This window comes from Diplotaxodon limnothrissa, linkage group LG10 (assembly GCF_057381915.1).
Source record: "Diplotaxodon limnothrissa isolate DT_005_m linkage group LG10, D_limnothrissa_male_GT1.1, whole genome shotgun sequence".
Lineage (NCBI taxonomy): Eukaryota > Metazoa > Chordata > Actinopteri > Cichliformes > Cichlidae > Diplotaxodon > Diplotaxodon limnothrissa.
This window is the reverse complement of record NC_140605.1, coordinates 8,637,121-8,662,441: the sequence shown is the minus strand read 5'-3', so window position 1 is coordinate 8,662,441 and position 25,321 is coordinate 8,637,121. Positions and strand designations below refer to the sequence as shown.

General features: G+C 47.4%; 2 protein-coding genes across 2 annotated transcripts; both read left to right on the top strand.

Moving 5' to 3' along the window:
* The first annotated feature begins 14,119 nt into the window (after positions 1–14,119).
* LOC146623835 (uncharacterized) lies at positions 14,120–15,132 on the top strand. The gene is made up of 2 exons (XM_085364853.1): positions 14,120–15,078; positions 15,123–15,132. Exons 1-2 carry the CDS (start codon positions 14,120–14,122, stop codon positions 15,130–15,132), a joined length of 969 nt encoding a protein of 322 aa, XP_085220979.1.
* A 2,568-nt stretch (positions 15,133–17,700) lies between these two features.
* Positions 17,701–24,450, top strand: LOC146623834 (uncharacterized). The gene is made up of 2 exons (XM_085364852.1): positions 17,701–18,702; positions 24,361–24,450. The coding sequence occupies exons 1-2, from the start codon at positions 17,701–17,703 to the stop codon at positions 24,448–24,450; spliced, it is 1,092 nt and encodes a 363-aa protein (XP_085220978.1).
* The last annotated feature ends 871 nt before the right edge of the window (positions 24,451–25,321 follow it).

Below are 25,321 nucleotides of genomic sequence, written 5' to 3'. Positions count from 1 at the left end.
ATGATTTCTCTGTTATTGCTGTGATCATAAATAGAAATTTAGAGACGCTACACATCTTGAGGCTTTACCTTTTTCATACCTGACATTCAAGCTATTAAAATACTGTTGTAGCTCGTCATGTTTATCGATGTGTAAATGTACTTATTTATTTATAGCATTTTTATAGTTCACCTGCTGTTAAACTTGTTCTTACGTATATATATATATATATATATATATATATATATATATATATATATATATATTATAAATAAATGCGTTGGTCTGCAAAAACATAAAGCAGTTTGCAGTAAAAACACTTTTGAAAGAGTGTTCATTCATGCATTATTGATAACTAAGCATTATGTAAAATATACAGGGCAAGAAGCAGAGAATAAAGGAGGGCAAGAATCCCCAAAGCCAGAGTTTTTGCTGATATACTTTCCTCAGTCTCACTGGGCCCATGTTACACTAAATCAGTGGCGCAAGAAAACACTGACATGTTGGGGAGAATAGTAACAGCCTCGGTTCTGACGTGCCCACATAAACCAGCTGTCATCCACCAAAGCGTGTCTAAAATGCAGCCACTGCTTCCCAAAGATATTACGATAGTTTAAAACCCATCTGTTTTCTCTGCAGACACAGTCAATGATCAGAAATGAAATTCTCTGATAGCGAGAAAATTAAACATCAGCTGAATTTCTTCAGTGATTGCTTGCATTCAGTCATTTCATTCAGATGGGAATGGACTAACTTTAGAACATGATTATAAATCTTAATATCTTTTTATCTGCTAGAAGATTTACAATATTCTGAATAGAGCCTGATGTCATTTTAAAAAAAAGAAAGGCATGATCTACTGTGGTGGTGAAGGACTTGTACTGCAGTCATTTGTTTGTCCCATTTATTTAAAACGTCTAATAATAGTAATCCAGTCATTACCAGAAACAGACTGCTAATTAACTGGCTCCAGTGCATTGTGGATGAAATTGTGTGTTTCCTATAGGGCCGTCAGCATCCTGTTCCTTTTCATAGTCTATATTGTTCTGCACTTCTTGGATAAAACATTTGCTGCTTGGTGACGCATCTGATAAACATCCTGAAATGTTAGGCATCATTCAGGCAGAAATCCCAAACACCACGGATGGGAAGATGTTGCTTTGGTTAATATTTTTAGAGCGACATTACAATAAATAAAATGAAAATTAATAAGAAGATTTAAAAATGTTGTTTTAACCTTTTCTTTAGAAATTTCACTTAATAATGTCACTAAGAACACATGTATGAGAGTTGTCTTTGGCTTTCTGCTTCTTCTACAACTTGTGCCAAGTGTGCATGTGTTACAGGGTGAAACAGGGGTTTGTGCTTTCCTCCTCACTTCCTATCATCTGTCCTGGGCAGTACAGGCATGTAGTGTTTCCAGCACCTGAAATAGTTTCATCAACTCCTCGTTAGTGTGCAGAATTTTTTGAATGTGATATAACGCTATTCTACTCAACTTGAGCACTTAAAGCACTTTGTAGTACAAGTCTCATTCACTTGATCACACACATACATAGAGCTCTTTTTTCCATGCCTAAATGCTTTATCTAACATTGACACTCACACACTGACAGATACATCTTGGGGTTCAGTAGCTTGCCTGAGAACATTTTGATACATGGACTGGAGGAACTGGAGAATCACTGACCTACCAGTTGGTAGGCACAATGCTCTTCCACCTGATCCATTACCTGAGCACCAGCTCCAGGACAATAAAACTCAATGAAAGAATAAAGTTTCCAGGTAGCAGAGTACTGATAACAATATTCAAAGAACTGATTGGCTGGCAGCCTAATGACACAGTGTGTCTAATGTCAGTTACTAATGGATTATGAAGTGAGTTAAACATAAATAGGTATGTGAATGTGTCCTTTAAAATTGTAGACTGGACACGTGGAGGACAAAAAAAGTGGCAGGCCCAAAAACTACAGCAGTTGAACAGTATCTCTACAGACATGACGTCAGTGAGAAAGAGGGGGGGAAATCCAGCAAAGACCTGACACAGGACCTAAGAGTTGCATCTGGCCCTTCAGTTAATCCAGTGTTTACCAAAGCCTCATTGGAAATAGTCTCAGTGGCTGTCAAAAAGCCATGCTTAAGGAAGGAAAATCAGGACAAAAGGCTGAGGTATGCCAAGTTACACAAGAACTGGACTGAAAATCAGTGGGAGCAGGTCTCAGGGAGTGATGAATCCAAATTTGAAACTTGTGATTCAAACCACATTGGAGGCTCTGTCATGGTTTGTGCTGCTTGTCAGTCGTTGGTGTTGAGGATTGTGTCATAATTAATGGATTTATGAATGCAGAAAAGTCCTGCATATTTTGATGCACCATGCAATGCCATCTGGAAAGTGGCTGATTGGCAACAATTTCCTTTTTCAATGATCCAAAATGCACTGCCAAAGCTGTAAGCAGTTAAAATACTATTTACAAGAAAGCTTTTCTATGAGAGTTCAGGCTGTGTTGAAGGCTTAAGGTTGGTCTTGCCAAACGCTGACTTCCAAGCTCATTAGAAATGTACAAACCTTATATTTCCATGTATTTCATTAAATCACTGTAAATTTTTAACATTTTCTTGGTAAAACATAAAGAAATTAGTGTTGACAGAAGACTTTTACACAGTACTGTACATACATACAGTTCAGTTACCTTTCAGTTATTCTATTAATTGATTTTTTTAAATGATCCCATGCAGCACCGTTTTCCCTTGAGGTACAAATGTTGGGCAGATAGAGGAAGCTCAAATAAGGGTGTAGCTGTCCTGAGGGTCCAGGGAGGCTCACTCAGATAGCAGTAGTAGCAGATTGGCTGTGTGGGCGCACGGATGACAGAGTAGGAAGTCATCTCTTAAATCCTACTCCCTCTGTGCCACGGCTTTATTTTGCCAAAGCCCTGGCTGTGACTGGGAGCCTACAGATCCACCACCACCTCAGCAGAGATCCGCTCTATCTCCCACGCTTCGTTACTGCTGTTTTTCCTGAGTTTGAGGTAACATTCTGGTTATTTCTGCTGCAGCTGTCTACAACAGACTTTCAGCTTGTACACAGGGTTGAAATACTGAAATATGTCAGGTGTGGTAGTTTTAATGGAACCCAAGATTTATGTCCTCTATTGTGAATAAGAATAATAAGAATAAATATACACATGGCATAGAGGCTGGTTGGTGAAACCTGTTCCCAATGGAAGCAGTAAAAAAAATAAATAAAATAAATAAACACCATAAAGTGTGAGATGTGAGAGTCTCAGCTCCTCGTATTTCTTGTATTTTCAACTGACTGCAGAGACTGTGCACACCGTTTTGTGCCCTATTTAGAAATGAATGAAATTATCAGACATGTCACTGAAAATAACCTTAAGAACCATATCAGATCATGAGTAAAATTGCTTTTTTCACAAATGTGGTAGTCTGCGATGAATACCTTCATCTTTCTTCTCATTGTCCCTAATGTGCCAGAATGACAGCACCGCATGGGAGAGGGGTACTGAGCTAAAGAGGCAGGGGGAGAGGAGGAAGAGGAGAGAGAGACAGACAGACAAAGGACAGGAAACAGGCAATCCTTGTGTCTTCTCACTGTTCTCATGTGGAAATAAGTGTTGCATAATTCATAGCCTGTGGGAGGCAAATAATGAATATGTGTGAGTAATTAAAGGATGCATGCTGATAAGCTAGAGAGAGCGAGAGTTAAGGGCTTCCCCCGCTGAGTGATCTTTCACCTGCTTCACCGATACACAAAGAACAAAAAAAAAATGTTCCTGAAAATTGCAGATACAGCCTGCATTGCACAACATAAAATACCAGCTACCCACATTCTCTGCTTGATGCATTTTTTCCCTCTGATTGAATAAAACTGTGTAAACGGAGTGAAAAGGAGAATCCATGTTTTAGGAAGATTAATAAAACATCACTGCAGCATCACGCAGACATGCCAGAATGCTGGGGTTTCCTTAGAAGGGAGGGGATGGATGTGGGGTTTTTCTCCCACATGCTCTCTTTTGTATGTATGAGGATGTAAATGAGTCTTTGTAAGGCTGAGCCTCTGCAATGACACCATCTGAAAAGTGATGCATGTGTGGCTGCTTATGCGGAACATGCGTTATTGGTTACAGTGATGATGAGCTCCTCTCATCCACCCCAAAAGACCCAATGTTACACACATGCATTCTAACTTTGTATGTATGAGAAGAAAAAAGACAGCTGCTGGCAAAACAATCAATACACGCTGCACTTTTACTTAATAAAGAGATGTAGGAGGGACGTACATGTGCGCTGAAGGTTAAAACCTGAAAGGCTGGTTGAGGAGGTGGAGGCTGGTGTGTGATATGTGCAATTCGCTTGTAAGTGATCGTTACAGAAGCATGTATTATGACAAAAAGGAAGGCGAATGTTGAGCAGCGAGGTGAAATATCTGTGCTTATTTCAATGCAGCACTCAGGATTTCCTCTTCTAAATGACAAAAAGCAGCTGGGTGTCCATTGAGCAGGTGCTTCAGGAATAATTTATACTGACAACAAACATAATGGAAACGATGTTGGTATAAAGGCTGTCAGCCCTGCAAAAAAGGCTGAGCAGTTAATCTACCACGTCTCAGGATGAATAGAAGTGGAACAAAAATAACTGCAGTATATAAAAATGGAACTTCAAGATATCCTTGCCGCACTAGGAAACAGCTGTTTGATTTACACAAGGATTGGATCTTTTTCTTAGTAAGGTTAGCCAATCACTGGGCTCAGAAGATTGAAGGGCTTTGTCAGAAGAGAGTTTAATTTGCTCAAAAGTACTTTTCCACAGGTGTACATCCATCGGATAATAACAAATTACGGGGCGGGGGGGGGGGGGGGGGGGGGGGGGGGTGTATAATGACAAAAACATCCCTGCATTAAATAATGGAACAATCCATATTTCTAGAGTGCATTTAAGTACTTGGTGTGCTTTAAAGGTTAATTTAAGCTGGCTGCTAATATTGCCTAAAGATACAACAAAAATAAATTGTAGACACAGCACTGGTTAATTTTTTTGTTTGGTGCTTTCTCTCACATGAGGTCAGTGTTTAGGGGCTTAACAAACATAGAAAACATCCCTCTGAAAAGGCTCAGGTCCAAGGAATGAGTGAAAAAACAGCCAATGTCCAAAGAAAGCCTTTGAAATAGCTTCAGCAAACCTGGAGAACTGTTGCTGAAGCCTGCTTTAAATAGTTAAAAGAGAAGTAAAAAGAAAGTCCGACAATTTAGAAGCAAAATCTTAAAAAGTTTCCACATGCTGTGGTTAGACTGGACAAAACAGTGGTTGGGCCAATATCATTGCAACATGTGCATGTGTAAGCTTGCAGTGACTTTGAATTGGTTGTTTCGAACACGTGTAGGTCAGTTGCCATTTCCAAAGGGCTTTCATTTGTGAGGATACCAAAAAGACAGTCTGCTATCAGTTTGCAGTTGAATGGGGTTGAATTGGTGCGATCTGTTTGTGGTAACATGACAAATCTTCTTCCGTCTGCATACACAGAAATTCACATTAACTTTTTACGTTCAGTTCCAGTTATAACCTCATAGTTCTGAAAGATAATTCAGAAATTTGTAAACAAATCAATCTTATGTGGAAGTTCAATAAGGAAGATCTGTAATCACTCATCTGCCTGCTTTCCTGAGTGTTAGGCTGCTTCCTGTTCTTTACATCAATACCACTTTCCCACGCTGTCAATGTCAATACTGACATCAGTACTCTTGTCCAATCATCTTCTTGGCCACCTTCTTTACACCAATCACCCTCCGCTTTGCATGGTTTAAGTCTGTGCTCTCCATCATTCTCCTTTTCAGACTTTTATTCATGTAGCCCATCTCCACCTCACAGACACCTCAGTCAGAGCTCCGTCCAAGCCTCAGCCTTCATCCTCACCACCACCAGCCTCTGGACTTTGGGGGGTCCTGCCCTAAATCCTATCATCGCTATGATTCCTTTCTGCCATGATGGCTCATCAGAGTCTAAATACATGAATTTTTATATATCAGTAATTCATGTTCAATTCCAAGTGATCTCTTCTTATTGAAATAGTGACATGGTTGTTGCACGATGGCGATTTAACAGCAGAATGTCATAGGCAGGAGGCAGCTTTACTTTTACATATAAACATAATCAGATTACAACCACCAGGCAACTCTTACATTGGTGATTGCAAACACATGCACTCACAGGTCAGGCTGATGATGATTGCAATGTTCTGGCAATCTGTCAGTGGTCATCAATCAGCCATTATTTGCAAACCTTCTCCAATCAGTCTGAGTTGGACTGCAATTGTTCAGAGACAGGCTGCCTCCCGCCAGTTGACCTTGTGATTGAAAGTGGCCACAAAGAGCCACAACGAACTCTAAACTATGAGCTATTGCACTGGAAGCATTAAACGATATTTTATTCTAACCCAGTAATGAAGTGGTATTTTCAACTACCTCTCTACATTTAGAGTATGTGTCAAAAATGTGGACGTTAGTAGTTTTTCTTCAGTACATGCTGAGTTTGTATTTTTGCCATTGCTTTACCTCCTCATCCAGAGGATTTTCTCCAAGCTGTAATGCACTTTTATTCTTCTTTCCTTTCTGTTTACGTCTGGACACACATCCCCACAGTACATGAACTGTCATTTGATATGTGAGAATAGGTGCGCTACTACTGAAACTCTGCTAAAATGCATGTCTCCGTGGACATAATCTTGAAATGAATAACATGTTAGTGTGGAGACCTGGGAAGTCTCAATTCTTTGTGGATTCATCAGTGCAGGTGGTCAGCTGATGAAGTATTCATGTGAAAATATTGATAAGTGCAGCTTTAAGGTCACAGCTAAAAGCCCCAGTTGGGGTTATTTTCCATTAAGAGTGCAGGCTGTTTATATTTGCTCTCTCTATACAGAGTAGACAACCTTATTCCCGGCGTGGGCCAGTGTTGCTTGGTGTGGACTAGCACCCTGGGGTCTTCAGCTGAGAAAATAAATCAATGATCTCTCTCTGCCTGGCTTCAAAGCTGTCCAGCATAGCTCTGGTGACAGTCTTTAAAATGACCTGATGGAAAAGTACAGCTCCTAGGTGAATAGCACTGTTGTGCCATTTGTCACATATTTCTATGCTCGTGACTTAATTTGTTATTAGGGGAGTGGTAATCTGGGGAGAGGTCTGATCACTGTTTGGTCCCAACACACAATCAAACAATCAACTTCCTTTTCCTGCTTCAGAGGAGACTGAATAAGAGGCATACTCTGTTGGAGACCGTACACAGAGAGACAGACACAGAGGATGTCTGGGGTGGAGGAGTGGAAGTATGTCTTGTAAAAGCACACATACACAAACACACGCTCCACTGCATGGAAAAAATATGTGTCATAAACTGGAGCTCTCTGTATTGAGGGGATCATATGAAATGGATGGTCCATTGTTTTGGTCAAGACTGAAATATTTCAACAGTTATAAATATGATAAGAACTACTTTTGGTGCAGGTGTATATTGTTCCCAAAGGATACATCTTAATTGATTTACAATTAATTGCTATAAGCTTGTCTGACTGTCGACTTGGCATCTCCACTGAAATCCAAATTTTACTTTCCCTATTACTATACAAATGAAATGATCTTCCTGGCACCTTCCTGGCTTTGTTTATGAATTAATAATGTTTTATTGTAACATAAGATGGTAACTCCAGCATGTTAGTATGACAACATTAGAATTTTTCTCTCTCTAACGTAACATAATTTCAGCCTCTCTGAGCTGCTAGCCTGGCCGCAGGCTCATACGGTGATTACACACTGTAAAATTCTACAGACAACAGGATACTTCAAAAGACCAATGAATTTCAACCATGGAGAGCAAAGAATGCCACTATTTGAGATATGATGGGGTGAGAAACACATACAGGCTTGTGGGAGCCTGGAAAAAAGGCTTTTGAGGGAAGCAGACCTTGTATCAAAGAGCTTGTCTCAACAGAGTTTCAGTCTTGGTAAATCTGAGATAAGATAGCAGAACAGTTGTGCTGGGAAATTAGTATTATTACAGCAGCAATATTAAGGGAAGGAAAGTCAACAACTATACATGGTAGAAAGACAGAAAAAATAGAAGGGGATATGGTATTATTACATTAAGTTGATGAAAAAAAAATTACATGTCACGGTCTGGCTGGCAGACCGTGGGGATGTGGGGAAAGGAGGACCCAAAACGCAGACTCTGCGATGCAAACAGTGCTCTTTATTTACAGTGAAAAGCTGTAAACACAATAACTCCCCGTTGCTCCCTCGAACCCCGTGTGCGTGCTTCCCTCCGACATCTGTGCTCGTGCTCGTGCTCCCCGCTGTTGTACCCGAGATTGGGTACATAGCCCCAAGTGCAATAGGAGAAGGATCGTTGAGTGCGAGAGGAACTGACCTGAAAAATAGGCCAAGTTTGAAACCTGGATCCCCCGTAGCCGGTTACCAAGATTACGTGAAGTACCCTCAGAAGGTCTGCTAGATGATGTTAATGTGGACGATACCTACAACCATGATTACCGACACTAACAAACTGATCTACAATACGGCAGCAGTGATCAGTGAGATGCTTGGCTACAAGTTGAACAGCCACAAGGGGCAGTACCCTCCATGGAGAAGGAGGCTAGAGAGCAAGCAGAAGGCAGGAGAATAAACCAGCTGTTCTCCACAGAACCAGCAAAGGTGTACTCTCAGTGGCAAGGGAACAATAAGAGAACAGCACCACCAAGGCTGGAGACGGAGCAATACTGGAAGAGCATATGGGAGAAGGACGCAACCCATAACGGCAATGCTCAGTGGCTAGTGGATCTGAGGGCAGACCATAGCGACCTCCCTGAACAGGGTCCAGTAACCATCACAGTGGCAGATATCCAAGAAAGGGTCTCCAGTATGAAGAGTTGGACAGCACCAGGGCCCGACATGGTTCACGCCTACTGGCTGAAGAAGCTGACTGCACTCCACGAGCGTCTGGCAGCACAAATGAACCAGCTGCTAGTTAACGAGAGACACCTGGAATGGCTAACCAAAGGTCGGACGGTCCTGATCCCCAAGAACCCCAAGAAGGGACCGGTCCCATCCAACCTACCGACCAATAACCTGCCTCAGTACTACATGGAAGCTCCTGTCAGGCATTGTATCGGCTAAGATGAACAGGCACATGGGTCAATACATGAGTGGGGCACAGAAAGGGATTGGCAAGAATACCAGAGGCGCAAAACACCAGCTACTGGTAGACAGAACAGTCAGCCGAGACTGCAAGACCAGACTGACCAACCTGTGCACTGCCTGGATTGATTACAAGGAGGCCTATGACTCAATGCCCCACAGCTGGATACTGGAATGCCTAGAATTGTACAAGATCAATGGGACCCTAAGAGCCTTCATCGGGAACTCAATGGGGATGTGGCGTACAACACTAGAGGCCAACTCCAAGCCCATAGCACAAGTCACCATCAAGTGCGGGATCTACCAAGGGGATGCTCTGTCCCCACTGCTGTTCTGCATAGGCCTGAACCCCCTCAGTGAGATCATTAACAAGACTGGTTATGGATACTGACTACGGAACGGAGCAGTTGTCAGCCACCTCCTGTACATGGATGACATCAAGCTGTATGCCAAGAGTGAACGAGACATCGATTCACTGATCCACACTACCAGGCTATACAGCAATGACATTGGAATGTCGTTCGGACTGGAGAAGTGTAGTCAAATGGTAACAAAGAGAGGGAAGGTAGTCAGAACTGAGGGGATTGAATTACCAGAAGGCAACATTGCAGACATAGAGGACAGTTACAAGTACCTGGGGATCCCGCAGGCGAATGGGAACCATGAAGAGGCCGCTAGAAAGGCTGCAACCACCAAGTACCTGCAGAGGGTCAGGCAAGTCCTGAGGAGTCAGCTGAACGGTAAGAACAAGATCCGGGCCATCAACACCTACGCCCTGCCCGTGATCAGGTACCCTGCTGGGGTAATAGGCTGGCCAAAGGAGGAGATAGAAGCCACTGACATAAAGACAAGAAAGCTCCTTACCATGCATGGAGGGTTTCACCCCAAGTCCAGCACCCTGAGGCTGTACGCTAAGTGGAAGGAAGGGGGCCGGGGACTGGTGAGTGTCAGCACCACAGTCCAGGATGAGACAACGAACATCCAAGAATACATTGGGAAGATGGCCCCAACTGACTGAGTGCTCAGTGAATACCTCAGGCAGCAGAAACCCAAGAAAGAGGAGGGAGACGAGGAACCATCATGGAAGGACAGGCCCCTGCACGGTATGTACCACCGGCAGATAGAGGGGGTGGCTGATATCCAGAAATCCTACCAGTGGCTGGACAAAGCTGGACTGAAAGACAGCACAGAGGCACTAATCATGGCAGCACAAGAACAAACTCTGAGTACAAGATCCATAGAGGCTGGGGTCTATCACACCAGGCAAGACCCCAGGTGCAGGCTGTGTAAAGATGCCCCAGAGACAATCCAGCACATAACAGCAGGGTGCAAGATGCTAGCAGGCAAGGCATACATGGAACGCCATAACCAAGTGGCCGGCATAGTGTACAGAAACATCTGTGCCGAGTATAACCTGGAAGTCCCAAGGTCAAAATGGCAGATGCCCCCAAGGGTGATGGAGAATGACCGAGCTAAGATCCTGTGGGACTTCCAGATACAGACAGACAAAATGGTGGTGGCTAACCAACCGGACATAGTGGTGGTAGATAAACAGAAGAAGATGGCCGTAGTGATCGATGTAGCGGTTCCGAATGACAGCAATATCAGGAAGAAGGAACACGAGAAGCTGGAGAAATACCAAGGGCTCAGAGAAGAGCTCGAGAGGATGTGGAGGGTGAAGGTAACGGTGGTCCCCGTGGTAATCGGAGCACTAGGTGCGGTGACTCCCAAGCTAGGCGAGTGGCTCCAGCAGATCCCGGGAACAACATCGGAGATCTCTGTCCAGAACAGCGCAGTCCTGGGAACAGCTAAGATACTGCGCAGGACCCTCAAGCTCCCAGGCTTGAAGGATAAACCGCCCGCAGGGGCGTGCTGGGTGTATATATATATATATATATATGTCCTTTTACACTTTCAAGTTTTTATTGATAATTTTAATAAACACTTTCGCTTCTTTTTATTCTATACATTTTTAAAACAAAACAAAACATGTGACACTGGGTTCCCATACATGTCACTTAGTAACCCAGTCTCACAGTGGTATCATTTTCTGTCTTCATGTACCACAGCCCACGGGTTTGTTTCTGTTCTATCAATAGCAAAAACTATTTTCCTGCTCTTTTCTTGTGCTCACAACAACAGCTTTAATCGCGTCAACACAGAGGGGTTGGTCTTTAGATGTTAGGGCCAGTACACTGCAGGGACACCAGTTAGTTTAAGCTGAGTTGCAAAAGTCATGTACAGCAGGGCAACGTGTCACAGACAAACCCACTGACTTCATGCCTGTTATGTGCCATGACGTGACACAGTTTTGTTGTCTATTGTCCCAGGGTGGACAAGGTGTCTCTACCTTTTTCCCTCTGGGAACTTTCTAAGGCTGTGTCCTGTGTTTTTCGAGTAGGCAACCCACAGCCCTCAGATCAGGTCTCAACATAGAATGTGGAGCACGTAGCTGCCAATTCAACGCACGTGCCATCTAAAATCACTCTAGGAAAGTGAAGTGACAAGGAGAGTTTCCCATTGTGCTTAGGTTTGCACCAGGGGAATGTGTGATGATGTGTCCAGGTTTCCAACTCTTTGGCACCTCTTGATGGATATTAGAAGAGAAGCTAAAGTGATGTTTTCAGAAAAAATGTCTCTGTGCCAACTCAGCACCTCAGTAAAGTCAGCTCCATTAAAAAAGTTTGGACAAAGTTGGCAGAAGTCCCATGCAGTCCTGCGGGGAGTTGCACGAAACATGCTTGTGTAAGGCGAATTTGGATAAAAAATATATATTATATTTCAATTTACATGTGTAATAAGCTACTGACATTCAGCCATAATTCGTTTTAAACAATACATTGTGTATTCAGTGACAATGATCGAAATCACCATTAAAGGTGATGACTTGTGATCACTGTATGTGATAAAATACTGAGTCTATGAAAATCTAATCAAATCAAGATTGTTAGGAGTGTCACTTTATGTATAACAATTTAAAATTCTTATCTTTGTTTTTAAATGCTTTCACAATCTTGCCCCGCCTTACATCTCTGAGCTTCTTCATCACTACACACCCTGTTGATCTCTAGGTCAGCTGACCAGCTGCTCCTGAAAGTACAGGGATCCAAGAGGAAGCTCAGAGGGGACAGGGCCTTTTCTATCGTGGCTCCTAAATTATGGAATAACTTGCCCTTGCATGTTAGAGAGATCCCCTTCACTGTCCACTTTTAAAACAGGTCTTAAAACCCATTTTTATCCTTGGCTTTTGGCAGTGAGACATGATTTCTCTTGTAATTAAATTAGTTATTAACTAACTAATTAATTATTGTACTTTTTTCCCCAGGTAATGGCTCCTGCTCTTAAAATCTGTCTTGGATATCATCATCATTGTAATCTTTACTTATGAAGCACTTTAAAACAACCACAGCTGATGCAAAGTTTTGTACATTGGAACTAATAAAATAAATAAATAAAAGCCAAATAAAAGAGAAAAAGTAATGTGGTGTTAAGCTTGATGTTGTGATAAGCTTGTCTGCTGTCTGCGTTTGATTTTGTTTTATTCTTTTTTATACATGTCATTTTATCATCATGGTTAGCGCTTTATATTATGGGTCATGACTTATTTCCCCTAGAATAAAATAAAATTTCAATGCATCTTATCTAAAACTATAGCGCTATAATGCTGCTATACTGCTACACCAACTTTTAGTCATTTCAGCCAGTTTGTGACTTTAGATACTTTATAGGAAAGAAGAAATAATTATACACATAGTAACTTTACGTAGTATGCAAGTAATTTTGAGTAGTGCATGGCTTCTGGGTAATTTAGTAGAAAAACAAACAAAAGTTCCCTGTCTTACTCTGTAAATATGTTACACTTTTAGTGGTATGACTTATATTGTGTAGTAGCTTAACCTTACCCTTTTACATTTTTATTTTATTGGTGTTTGACTTGGTTTGATCATTGTAAGAGCACATGAACCGATGGCATGCAATGTGTGTTGGATGTTTACTGCTTCTCAGAAGCAGCAAAGGGAGGGCAGTGTAATATAAAAGGACAACTGAAACATTTATGATACACACTAATATAATGCATAATAAACATGTAAAAAGGCAAGGTTAAGCAAGTACACTTCTAACAGTACAGCAAATTTAGAGTGTGAAATGGAGGCAAGTTTGTTTGTTTTCTGCTAAATTACCCAGAAGTTACACACGGCTTGAAATTACTTAGAGTATAATCATTTCTTCATTCCAGTCAACTCAGACACCATTGTCATGGTCCTGGGCCATGTGGGCCCAGTATTCTTAGTTTAAGGAACAAAATACAAAAATACATGAGTATTTTTGTATTTTGTTCCTTATTTAGGCCATGTTTTCTGAGTTGCCCTGTTGTGTTGTTCCCTAAGTGTTTTCCCTTCATGGCTCTCTCCCCCCTGTGTGCCCTCTATGTATTTATGAGCCCTCGTCTCCCTTTGTGGTTGTTTCATGTTTCCCCAGCCTGTTACGTCTGTGTTTCCCCGTGCTCTCTCTCTCCTCCTGTCTGAACCTCTGTGCCTGTACATGTCATGTTCAGTTCACCCCGCCCTGTCTCGTTATGATTATCAGTGTCACCTGTGTTCCCCGTGTGTGCCCACTTTCCTCGTTTACCCTCTGTGTATTTCTGTCTGAGTCTCCCTCTGTTCGGCGTCGTGTTCTCCCTCATGTTGTGTGTAATTCTCCCCGTGGTTCGGTTCCCTTGTACAGTTCATGCTTTAGTTTTCCCAGTTTTAGTTTATTTGTATTGCCTCCCGTGGCCAGCAATAAAGCTGTGTTTTTGAGTTTATCCCCGTGTCTGCGAATCTGCATCTTGGGTCCTTCCCCTGCCTGCCACACAACGTATCATGACAGAAGAACACGACCACAACATGGACCCAGCAGTTCACAACCCCTCCGCGGACCTCCAGTACGATCTGACCATGTCAGACCCAGCGGACAGTCCGGACGAGATTGGGGAGGAGCTGCAACGGCTCTGCCGGCTCATGACGCGCATCTGTGGGTGCACGGACCCCAGAGTGGTGTCCACCGGGTTGGCGGCCATTGACGCAATCCTCCAGCAAGCGCCACAGCTCCGGCGGTTTCCCCAGCTTTTTGAGGCGTTCGACTCTCTGGCCCCCCTGAAGGAGGAGCTTCGCGCCCGCACGCTGGCCCAGAGGGTGTTAAACGCCGCCTCCGCACCTACGACTCCGACCCGCAAACGGTTGTCGTTGCCGCTGCCTCGTGAGCCGGAGGCAGTCAGAGTAGGGACTCTGAGGCTCACCGCTGCACCGCCATCAACTCACAGTTCGTCTCCGCCACTGTCAAACTACATAGCCCAGCGCACCGAGATGGTGGAGGCCACAGATTTCGACGACGATGAGCGACAGCAGGTATTGCTAGCCTTACGGGAGGACGAGCTTCGTTGGAAGCCCTGGCTCATTTCAGAGGAGGAACTCACACCTGTTGCACCGCCTCGGACCAGCCGCTCGCCCTCCCCACACTGCTCAGACTTTACTTCGCCTGCCTCTTTTCTGGCAAGGATGTGGGCGGACGACGAGGAGATCGCCGCCACATCACCCTCTGCTTCGGTGACTCCAGCATCCATCGTACACACTTCCAGAAAGAACCGGCGTCAGCGCCGCCGTCGCGCACTGCTACGTCCTGTCTCGCCCTCCACGAAGCGTCCCGCGGACGCTGTGGGGGTCCTGGACGTCGATCACGAGGGGCAGCAGCACGCCGCAGGCGCACAGCTAGTGGAAGAGTTCGGGAGGGAGCCGTGGCTCGCTCCTGATCATGACGAGCGCTCTTTCCGGGGGACTCGACTGGCTCTTGGGGGTCCCCGGAGTTGCCAGGGACTTCCACCGCTCACCCCGCCCGCTTCCACGGATAAAAAGAAGCGGCACTCTCGCCACCGGCACCCTGAGCCTGCCATTTCTCGGACAGTTTTTTCTGAGCCTGCTCCTTTTCCTGCTCGTGTTTCTCCTCCCAGGTCAGTTCAGTTAGCTCCCTCGCAGCCACCCTCAGTTCAGTTAGCTCCCTCGCAGCCACCCTCAGTTCAGTTAGCTCCCTCGCAGCCACCCTCAGTTCAGTTAGCTCCCTCGCAGCCACCCTCAGTTCAGTTAGCTCCCTCGCAGCCACCCTCAGTTCAGTTAGCTCCCTCGCAGCCACCCTCAGTTCAGTTAGCTCCCTCGCAGCCACCCTCAGTTCAGTTAGCTCCCTCGCAGCCACCCTCAGTTCAGTTAGCTCCCTCGCAGCCACCCTCAGTTCAGTTAGCTCCCTCGCAGCCACCCTCAGTTCAGTTAGCTCCCTCGCAGCCACCCTCAGTTCAGTTAGCTCCCTCGCAGCCACCCTCAGTTCAGTTAGCTCCAGTGCCGCCTGTAGCGCAGGCCCCAGTAGCTCCAGTGCCGCCTGTAGCGCAGGCCCCGATAGCAGTACGGTCCGCTGGTCAGCTTAACATCCAGCCAGGGGTCTCAAATCTCTCTGGCTCTGCATCAGCTCCTGCTGGGAGCTCGGATGAGCTCATCCAGGACTCCGCGGCTCCCACGCCGCCATCTACCTCGTCAGCTGGAGGGTCCGAGGGGCCCGTTCAGCCTCCTGTCTCCGCTGGAGGGTCCGAGGGGCCCGTTCAGCAACCTTCCTCGTCAGCTGGGGGTTCAGGAGAACCGCACCAGCCTCCTGTCTCCGCTGGAGGGTCCGAGGGGCCCGTTCAGCAACCTTCCTCGTCAGCTGGGGGTTCAGGAGAACCGCACCAGCCTCATGCCACGTCAGCTGGAGGGTCCGAGGGGCCCGTCCAGCCACCTTCTGCTACGCCTGGCTCAGCCTGTGCTTCGTCCGCTGCAGCTCCGGCCTGTGCTTCGTCCGCTGCAGCTCCGGCCTGTGCTTCGTCCGCTGCAGCCTCAGAGCCTTCATCCTCTGCAGCCTCAGAGCCTTCATCCTCGCCCGGTCCGGCCTCTGCATCAGCTGCTCCTGCTCCGCCTGGTCCAGCTCCGGGCCCAGCCTCAGAGTCTTCGTCCTCGTCTGGCCCTGCCTCCGAGTCTTCGTCCTCGTCTGGCCCTGCCTCCGAGTCTTCGTCCTCGTCTGGCCCAGCCTCCGAGTCTTCGTCCTCGTCTGGCCCAGCCTCCGAGTCTTCGTCCTCGTCTGGCCCAGCCTCCGAGTCTTCGTCCTCGTCTGGTCCAGCCTCCGAGTCTTCGTCCTCGTCTGGTCCAGCCTCCGAGTCTTCGTCCTCGTCTGGTCCAGCCTCAGCCTGTGCTTCGCCTGGTCCCGCCTCGACTGGTCCTGTGCCCACCGGGCCTCGGCCAGTACGCCTGACACTGGAGAGCCGCCGCCGCTGCCTTGCGCGCGGCCGGCCCCCTGAACTGCTCCGTCGTCGTCTCCTTCGCCGCCGCCGCTGCCTTCCGCGCGGCCGGCCCCCTGAACTGCTCCGTCGTCGTCTCCTTCGCCGCCGCCGCTGCCTTCCGCGCGGCCGGCCCCCTGAACTGCTCCGTCGTCGTCTCCTTCGCCGCCGCCGCTGCCTTCCGCGCGGCCGGCCTCCTGAACTGCTCCGTCGTCTCCTTCGCCGCCGCCGCTGCCTTCCGCGCGGCCGGCCTCCGGACCAGCTCTGCCACCGGTGCCACCCACCTGGTCGGCCCCCCGACCGTGTGACCCGTGAACTCTGGTGCCTGTGGGCTCTGGGTCGGCCCCCTGAACTTTATTTTGACTATGGTCATGTGCTCCCGTGTTTTCTGTTGTTTATTTTGTTTCCCGTTCTGGTCCCTCCGTCCTGGTCCCCCGCCTCCCGCCCTGGGTGGGTTGTTTTCTGTTTTTGTTTTTGTTTCTCGGGTTTGGGCTGTCGGGAGCCAGCCCTTTAGGGGGGGGGGTGGTGTCATGGTCCTGGGCCATGTGGGCCCAGTATTCTTAGTTTTCATGTATTTTTGTATTTTGTTCCTTATTTAGGCCATGTTTTCTGAGTTGCCCTGTTGTGTTGTTCCCTAAGTGTTTTCCCTTCATGGCTCTCTCCCCCCTGTGTGCCCTCTATGTATTTATGAGCCCTCGTCTCCCTTTGTGGTTGTTTCATGTTTCCCCAGCCTGTTACGTCTGTGTTTCCCCGTGCTCTCTCTCTCCTCCTGTCTGAACCTCTGTGCCTGTACATGTCATGTTCAGTTCACCCCGCCCTGTCTCGTTATGATTATCAGTGTCACCTGTGTTCCCCGTGTGTGCCCACTTTCCTCGTTTACCCTCTGTGTATTTCTGTCTGAGTCTCCCTCTGTTCGGCGTCGTGTTCTCCCTCATGTTGTGTGTAATTCTCCCCGTGGTTCGGTTCCCTTGTACAGTTCATGCTTTAGTTTTCCCAGTTTTAGTTTATTTGTATTGCCTCCCGTGGCCAGCAATAAAGCTGTGTTTTTGAGTTTATCCCCGTGTCTGCGAATCTGCATCTTGGGTCCTTCCCCTGCCTGCCACACAACGTATCATGACAGAAGAACACGACCACAACATGGACCCAGCAGTTCACAACCCCTCCGCGGACCTCCAGTACGATCTGACCATGTCAGACCCAGCGGACAGTCCGGACGAGATTGGGGAGGAGCTGCAACGGCTCTGCCGGCTCATGACGCGCATCTGTGGGTGCACGGACCCCAGAGTGGTGTCCACCGGGTTGGCGGCCATTGACGCAATCCTCCAGCAAGCGCCACAGCTCCGGCGGTTTCCCCAGCTTTTTGAGGCGTTCGACTCTCTGGCCCCCCTGAAGGAGGAGCTTCGCGCCCGCACGCTGGCCCAGAGGGTGTTAAACGCCGCCTCCGCACCTACGACTCCGACCCGCAAACGGTTGTCGTTGCCGCTGCCTCGTGAGCCGGAGGCAGTCAGAGTAGGGACTCTGAGGCTCACCGCTGCACCGCCATCAACTCACAGTTCGTCTCCGCCACTGTCAAACTACATAGCCCAGCGCACCGAGATGGTGGAGGCCACAGATTTCGACGACGATGAGCGACAGCAGGTATTGCTAGCCTTACGGGAGGACGAGCTTCGTTGGAAGCCCTGGCTCATTTCAGAGGAGGAACTCACACCTGTTGCACCGCCTCGGACCAGCCGCTCGCCCTCCCCACACTGCTCAGACTTTACTTCGCCTGCCTCTTTTCTGGCAAGGATGTGGGCGGACGACGAGGAGATCGCCGCCACATCACCCTCTGCTTCGGTGACTCCAGCATCCATCGTACACACTTCCAGAAAGAACCGGCGTCAGCGCCGCCGTCGCGCACTGCTACGTCCTGTCTCGCCCTCCACGAAGCGTCCCGCGGACGCTGTGGGGGTCCTGGACGTCGATCACGAGGGGCAGCAGCACGCCGCAGGCGCACAGCTAGTGGAAGAGTTCGGGAGGGAGCCGTGGCTCGCTCCTGATCATGACGAGCGCTCTTTCCGGGGGACTCGACTGGCTCTTGGGGGTCCCCGGAGTTGCCAGGGACTTCCACCGCTCACCCCGCCCGCTTCCACGGATAAAAAGAAGCGGCACTCTCGCCACCGGCACCCTGAGCCTGCCATTTCTCGGACAGTTTTTTCTGAGCCTGCTCCTTTTCCTGCTCGTGTTTCTCCTCCCAGGTCAGTTCAGTTAGCTCCCTCGCAGCCACCCTCAGTTCAGTTAGCTCCCTCGCAGCCACCCTCAGTTCAGTTAGCTCCCTCGCAGCCACCCTCAGTTCAGTTAGCTCCCTCGCAGCCACCCTCAGTTCAGTTAGCTCCCTCGCAGCCACCCTCAGTTCAGTTAGCTCCCTCGCAGCCACCCTCAGTTCAGTTAGCTCCCTCGCAGCCACCCTCAGTTCAGTTAGCTCCAGTGCCGCCTGTAGCGCAGGCCCCAGTAGCTCCAGTGCCGCCTGTAGCGCAGGCCCCGATAGCAGTACGGTCCGCTGGTCAGCTTAACATCCAGCCAGGGGTCTCAAATCTCTCTGGCTCTGCATCAGCTCCTGCTGGGAGCTCGGATGAGCTCATCCAGGACTCCGCGGCTCCCACGCCGCCATCTACCTCGTCAGCTGGAGGGTCCGAGGGGCCCGTTCAGCCTCCTGTCTCCGCTGGAGGGTCCGAGGGGCCCGTTCAGCAACCTTCCTCGTCAGCTGGGGGTTCAGGAGAACCGCACCAGCCTCCTGTCTCCGCTGGAGGGTCCGAGGGGCCCGTTCAGCAACCTTCCTCGTCAGCTGGGGGTTCAGGAGAACCGCACCAGCCTCATGCCACGTCAGCTGGAGGGTCCGAGGGGCCCGTCCAGCCACCTTCTGCTACGCCTGGCTCAGCCTGTGCTTCGTCCGCTGCAGCTCCGGCCTGTGCTTCGTCCGCTGCAGCTCCGGCCTGTGCTTCGTCCGCTGCAGCCTCAGAGCCTTCATCCTCTGCAGCCTCAGAGCCTTCATCCTCGCCCGGTCCGGCCTCTGCATCAGCTGCTCCTGCTCCGCCTGGTCCAGCTCCGGGCCCAGCCTCAGAGTCTTCGTCCTCGTCTGGCCCTGCCTCCGAGTCTTCGTCCTCGTCTGGCCCTGCCTCCGAGTCTTCGTCCTCGTCTGGCCCTGCCTCCGAGTCTTCGTCCTCGTCTGGCCCTGCCTCCGAGTCTTCGTCCTCGTCTGGCCCAGCCTCCGAGTCTTCGTCCTCGTCTGGTCCAGCCTCCGAGTCTTCGTCCTCGTCTGGTCCAGCCTCCGAGTCTTCGTCCTCGTCTGGTCCAGCCTCAGCCTGTGCTTCGCCTGGTCCCGCCTCGACTGGTCCTGTGCCCACCGGGCCTCGGCCAGTACGCCTGACACTGGAGAGCCGCCGCCGCTGCCTTGCGCGCGGCCGGCCCCCTGAACTGCTCCGTCGTCGTCTCCTTCGCCGCCGCCGCTGCCTTCCGCGCGGCCGGCCCCCTGAACTGCTCCGTCGTCGTCTCCTTCGCCGCCGCCGCTGCCTTCCGCGCGGCCGGCCCCCTGAACTGCTCCGTCGTCGTCTCCTTCGCCGCCGCCGCTGCCTTCCGCGCGGCCGGCCTCCTGAACTGCTCCGTCGTCTCCTTCGCCGCCGCCGCTGCCTTCCGCGCGGCCGGCCTCCGGACCAGCTCTGCCACCGGTGCCACCCACCTGGTCGGCCCCCCGACCGTGTGACCCGTGAACTCTGGTGCCTGTGGGCTCTGGGTCGGCCCCCTGAACTTTATTTTGACTATGGTCATGTGCTCCCGTGTTTTCTGTTGTTTATTTTGTTTCCCGTTCTGGTCCCTCCGTCCTGGTCCCCCGCCTCCCGCCCTGGGTGGGTTGTTTTCTGTTTTTGTTTTTGTTTCTCGGGTTTGGGCTGTCGGGAGCCAGCCCTTTAGGGGGGGGTGGTGTCATGGTCCTGGGCCATGTGGGCCCAGTATTCTTAGTTTTCATGTATTTTTGTATTTTGTTCCTTATTTAGGCCATGTTTTCTGAGTTGCCCTGTTGTGTTGTTCCCTAAGTGTTTTCCCTTCATGGCTCTCTCCCCCCTGTGTGCCCTCTATGTATTTATGAGCCCTCGTCTCCCTTTGTGGTTGTTTCATGTTTCCCCAGCCTGTTACGTCTGTGTTTCCCCGTGCTCTCTCTCTCCTCCTGTCTGAACCTCTGTGCCTGTACATGTCATGTTCAGTTCACCCCGCCCTGTCTCGTTATGATTATCAGTGTCACCTGTGTTCCCCGTGTGTGCCCACTTTCCTCGTTTACCCTCTGTGTATTTCTGTCTGAGTCTCCCTCTGTTCGGCGTCGTGTTCTCCCTCATGTTGTGTGTAATTCTCCCCGTGGTTCGGTTCCCTTGTACAGTTCATGCTTTAGTTTTCCCAGTTTTAGTTTATTTGTATTGCCTCCCGTGGCCAGCAATAAAGCTGTGTTTTTGAGTTTATCCCCGTGTCTGCGAATCTGCATCTTGGGTCCTTCCCCTGCCTGCCACACAACGTATCATGACAACCATCAAGAGAAAAACCAGCAGAAGTCCAAACTAGTCAATCAAATTCATTCACATCACCAGTGAAACCATAGTCCTTAGTGCCATTTGGCATACCTCTGACATACACACATAAAAATCCAGTATGAATAGTACCCTGTGTTCAGTTATCCTATCTAAAACTACCATTTAATACTGTAAAACAGCCACTTTAAACCTGAGCACAAACCCAGTCTTGGGTTTCATATTCTATATCTGTACTTATTGTTAGGATACCTGGGTCGTTGACCCAGGGTTTGGAGTTTATATATTATTTATCATTTCTATGCTTTGGTTTCTTTGTTAGAGTTATGTCTTATGGGTTGTCTCTGTGTAATCCTTAGTTGCTGTCTCCCCTGTCCGCTATATCCCCGTGTCCAGTCAGTGTCTGTGTCTGCCCTGGTCCCACGTCTCTGTTCCCTCTGTTGTAGTGCCTGCATGTGAGTGTGTGTCTTTGGTTCAGTCTGTGTTATGTGTTTCCTGTTTTACTTTGAAAGTCCATGTCTGATGTTAATGTATCTGGTTTCGCTTCCCCTTGTCTCGTTAGGCCTGATTTGCCCCATCTGTGTTTCCCTCCTGTTACCCATTCCCTGATTGCTCCCTCTGTGTATTTAAGCCCTGTGTTTCTCTGTGTCTGTGTTGCGATCTACTGTTTACCTAGCTGTGTGTTCTGGCAGTCCTCTGGTTTAAGTTTATTTTGATTTTTTTCCCCAGTTATGTTATATTTTGAGTTTTACATTAAAGCTGTTTTGAGTTCACGACTGTCTCCGGAGTCTGCACCTTGGGTCCTATTCCTGTCTGCACACAGCCACACATAACACTTATGACTTATGACTAAATATGTAGTGAAACTGGTGGGAAGAGGGAAAAAAGTTCAAACCTATGCAGGAACCCACCCACAATAAACAATGTCTGTAACATCAGAGACATTTTAGACTATACGTTTAGTTGATTATTGGTTGACCCTGAATCTCATCAGAAAAAAAAATCAGTCCAAAAAACACAAAAACAGACATAGTGACACAAATTGTATAAGACTGCCTGTCAGATGTCAGTTTCTCACAAATGCTGCAGAATGGACCTGAATGTACAGCAACCAATCTGAGGCCTCTCCTTAGCTGGGCTTTGATCTAAACTAACATGCAGGAGCAAGTCAATTTTAGCATACAAGTTAGCTTACAAAGCACTCAACAAAAAGTTATGAGAACATCATGACATGAAATTATTTGATAATTTAGAATTTTTATAATTAATTAAATCAATTAATTAATTAAGAATTTTAATAATAGCAAATGATTTTGATGAGGTCATGAAGTGTCAACCTATGACTGTCGGAAATGTCAGGTTTTCAAAATCATTTCTATCCTCAGTTTATCTGAACTGAATGTGCAACAATTTCAAAGGAATTCAAGATCTGCACAAAAGAGCTGTTGAGAAATATTTCCACGGTAGCCTCACTGACATTAACCATGACTAAAGCTGGCTTGCATAAATTATTGCTACATGACTGTGTGAATGTGTGTGTGAATGGGTGGATGACTGGATATGTAAAGCGCTTTGGGGTCCTTAGGGACTAGTAAAGCGCTATATAAATACAGGCCATTTACCATTTACAGTACCTGGGTGTAACATTAAAGAAATGTGAAATGCTGTAAATTATTATAGAAAACTGCTTTTTTCAATGGTTCACTAAATTGTGTCTGAAAGTACACCCAGATGCTCTCGGTTACTGTTTGTCGCAGACTATTCCTGAACACCGAATGATCATGTGATTGAATTCTTCAACCTTGCTCCAATGTGGCTCCTGATAAAATTAAACGGGGTACCAGAAACTGCAGGGCAGGTTGACACACTTGCTGCAGTGGGAATAGATCCAGGCTAGAGGAGGAAAGCAGGTAAGTATAAATGTTCGTTGTCTCACAGCTCACCTAATTAAGACTTTCATCTTTAGTGAAAATAACATTTTAATGAGATGCTTAAGATGCCTCAGGTCTGTCTACGTGACCTGCTTTGCATCGCTGTTAGCAAAGTTATTTCTCCATTTCATCAGTTGCACAACTCCCAGCCCCACCAAAGTGACAACGATTCCCGTTTGCTTACTATAGGATCCATGACATCATCTTTGGGATTGAGGGTCATGGCGAGGGCGTGTGAGACACAAATAATGTCCCCCACAGAGGCGCACCCGTTTTTATAAATAAACAAGATCTCATTTTTCCAGCTAGTGACAAAATCTCATCCCATTCTTGACAATAATTCAGTGCAGGATGTGTGAATGATAAATATTAATAATCCAGGGGGCCGGTGTTTTGAGAGCCGCTCATCTGGGCAAAAACTCAAGACCAGAAAAACCCAAACACGCTGCAGTGGTTGTCGGCACGACTGTGGGAAAAGGCTGGATATGACAGATTCAGGAAAACTTTGTATGTGTAAACATCATTTCTGACTTCAGATGGTCACGAAACGGTCTTAACATGAGCATAGACAGTTTTTAATAACTGCGCCATACGTGTAACATTCAAATATACTTGCACTTGTTTTTCAGTACTGTTATTCCTTATTACACACGTCTTGTATGTGCACTGTTCTCATCTGTGATTGTAAATTGTAGGAATTGCAACAAGAAGCTTCACTTACGAGGGAATATAGCACAGAGTATCTATTTTTTGTTGTTGCTGGGTTGTTTTTTTTTATAGAAATGTCTGTCATCTGAATAAATCATGGAAAATATAAAAATAACCCATCTGTATCCTGTTTTCCTTTTTTTTTTTTTGTCTGTGTAATCTGTTTGAGAATAAAGATAGAAACTGCAGATTGATCCTGGTACATCAGGAGGGAACACTTGTCAAGCCAAGAAAAGCTGCTCTCTCTTTTGAGAGCAGGTCTCCTGTAAAATCATTGCTTTTAAGTCTCCCAGAAAGAGCAGTTTTTCTTCCACCAGCACAGATGTATCATACAGTGTTTTTGTTGTTGTTGTTGTTGTTGTTGTTGTTTTGTTTTAACAGAAACTGATGCTGGAGGCTTTGGTGTCTTATTGGGTTTATGTGAGTGGTGAAATCCCCCGATCAACAGCCACGCAGCTATCTGATGCTGACGAAAGTTGTCATCTGCACAACATCATTTGGGGCAGAATGAGGACACCCACTTTGCAGCTGATCACACAGGCAAACAAATAAACAAATGCGGCTTGGGGTGTATGTGGGGTGTGTCAGAGGGGTAGTCCCCCTGCAGGATTCGCACTCAGACACCCCTGAAAAGTTCTTCACTTCTCCTTCCAAATCAGCACAAAGTCAGCAGAAGCGAGGGAAAGAGAATCCCCAGTCCCCTTCAGGCCAGCGGGGAAAAGGCTGAATGGACTAAAGCAGACATCTGAGAAGCTCGCAGTGTGCCAAACTGCACAGCTGAGGAATCAGCTGCCAAGAGGCTATTGGACTGGCAGGAGGAAAAAGTGTGTGTGATTAACATACAATGTCAAGTCATTTGATATGTTACAACACAACAATATTATGCAAACTGTTTAAATATTCAAAAAGTCTTTTAATATTTATTCCTTCAATGATTCACTTGACTGTGTCTGAAACCCCACGAAGGCCATCCTGGCTGGCTTCTCGTATGCACAGCCATGGTGTGCCCTTGTACGTATGTGTGTGTGGACTTGGCCACAGAAACCTCTCACTAATGCTGCTTTCTAAATCCTGCCGATGCATTCTCTTTGAAACCAGAGCGCTTGTCTAATTCAGCGTAAAATTGAAGGGCTGCAGACACCCCCAAACCTCATTCAGCTATGAATTTAATGCCTGATGAGGAAACAGTCTCTTATTTTAATAGTTTACAGCAGCACTAATGATGATCTTCTGAAGTAACTGAACAGGAAAGAAAAGAGAGGGAAATCTTTGATCTTTCCTCTGTTTTAAAGTTGTTGGAGGTGAGGGTTTGCACAGTCTGCCTAATGTGCTGTTTTGGCAAACACTACAGCTAACGAAAGCGGGTGAAGTGGTTGTAACAATATATGAAAGCTATTTCATCAGCTTCTGGACAGGTCAAATGAAGCACTTGGACAGAATTGCTTCATTTGACCTGTAACCACTTATTAATTAAAGCTGTTAATTGCTTCAGATATCCATGGGCTGATGTTTTTAATCTGTACAACTGCTGCACACATCCGTGGTCCTTAGAAGATGAAACATAACAACTTGATCTCCTGACCTTTCAACTGAGGACCATCACCACTGGTGGCTCTAAAG

What these genes read in the sequence shown, in the direction of transcription:
- LOC146623835 (XM_085364853.1), top strand. Translation starts at nt 14,120, where the DNA reads ATGTCAGACCCAGCGGACAGTCCGGACGAGATTGGGGAGGAGCTGCAA.
- LOC146623834 (XM_085364852.1), top strand. Translation starts at nt 17,701, where the DNA reads ATGTCAGACCCAGCGGACAGTCCGGACGAGATTGGGGAGGAGCTGCAA. An exon ending in AGCCTGCCATTTCTCGGACA is followed by an intron (nt 18,703 to 24,360) that starts GTTTTTTCTGAG and finishes CTTCCAAATCAG; the next exon opens with CACAAAGTCAGCAGAAGCGA.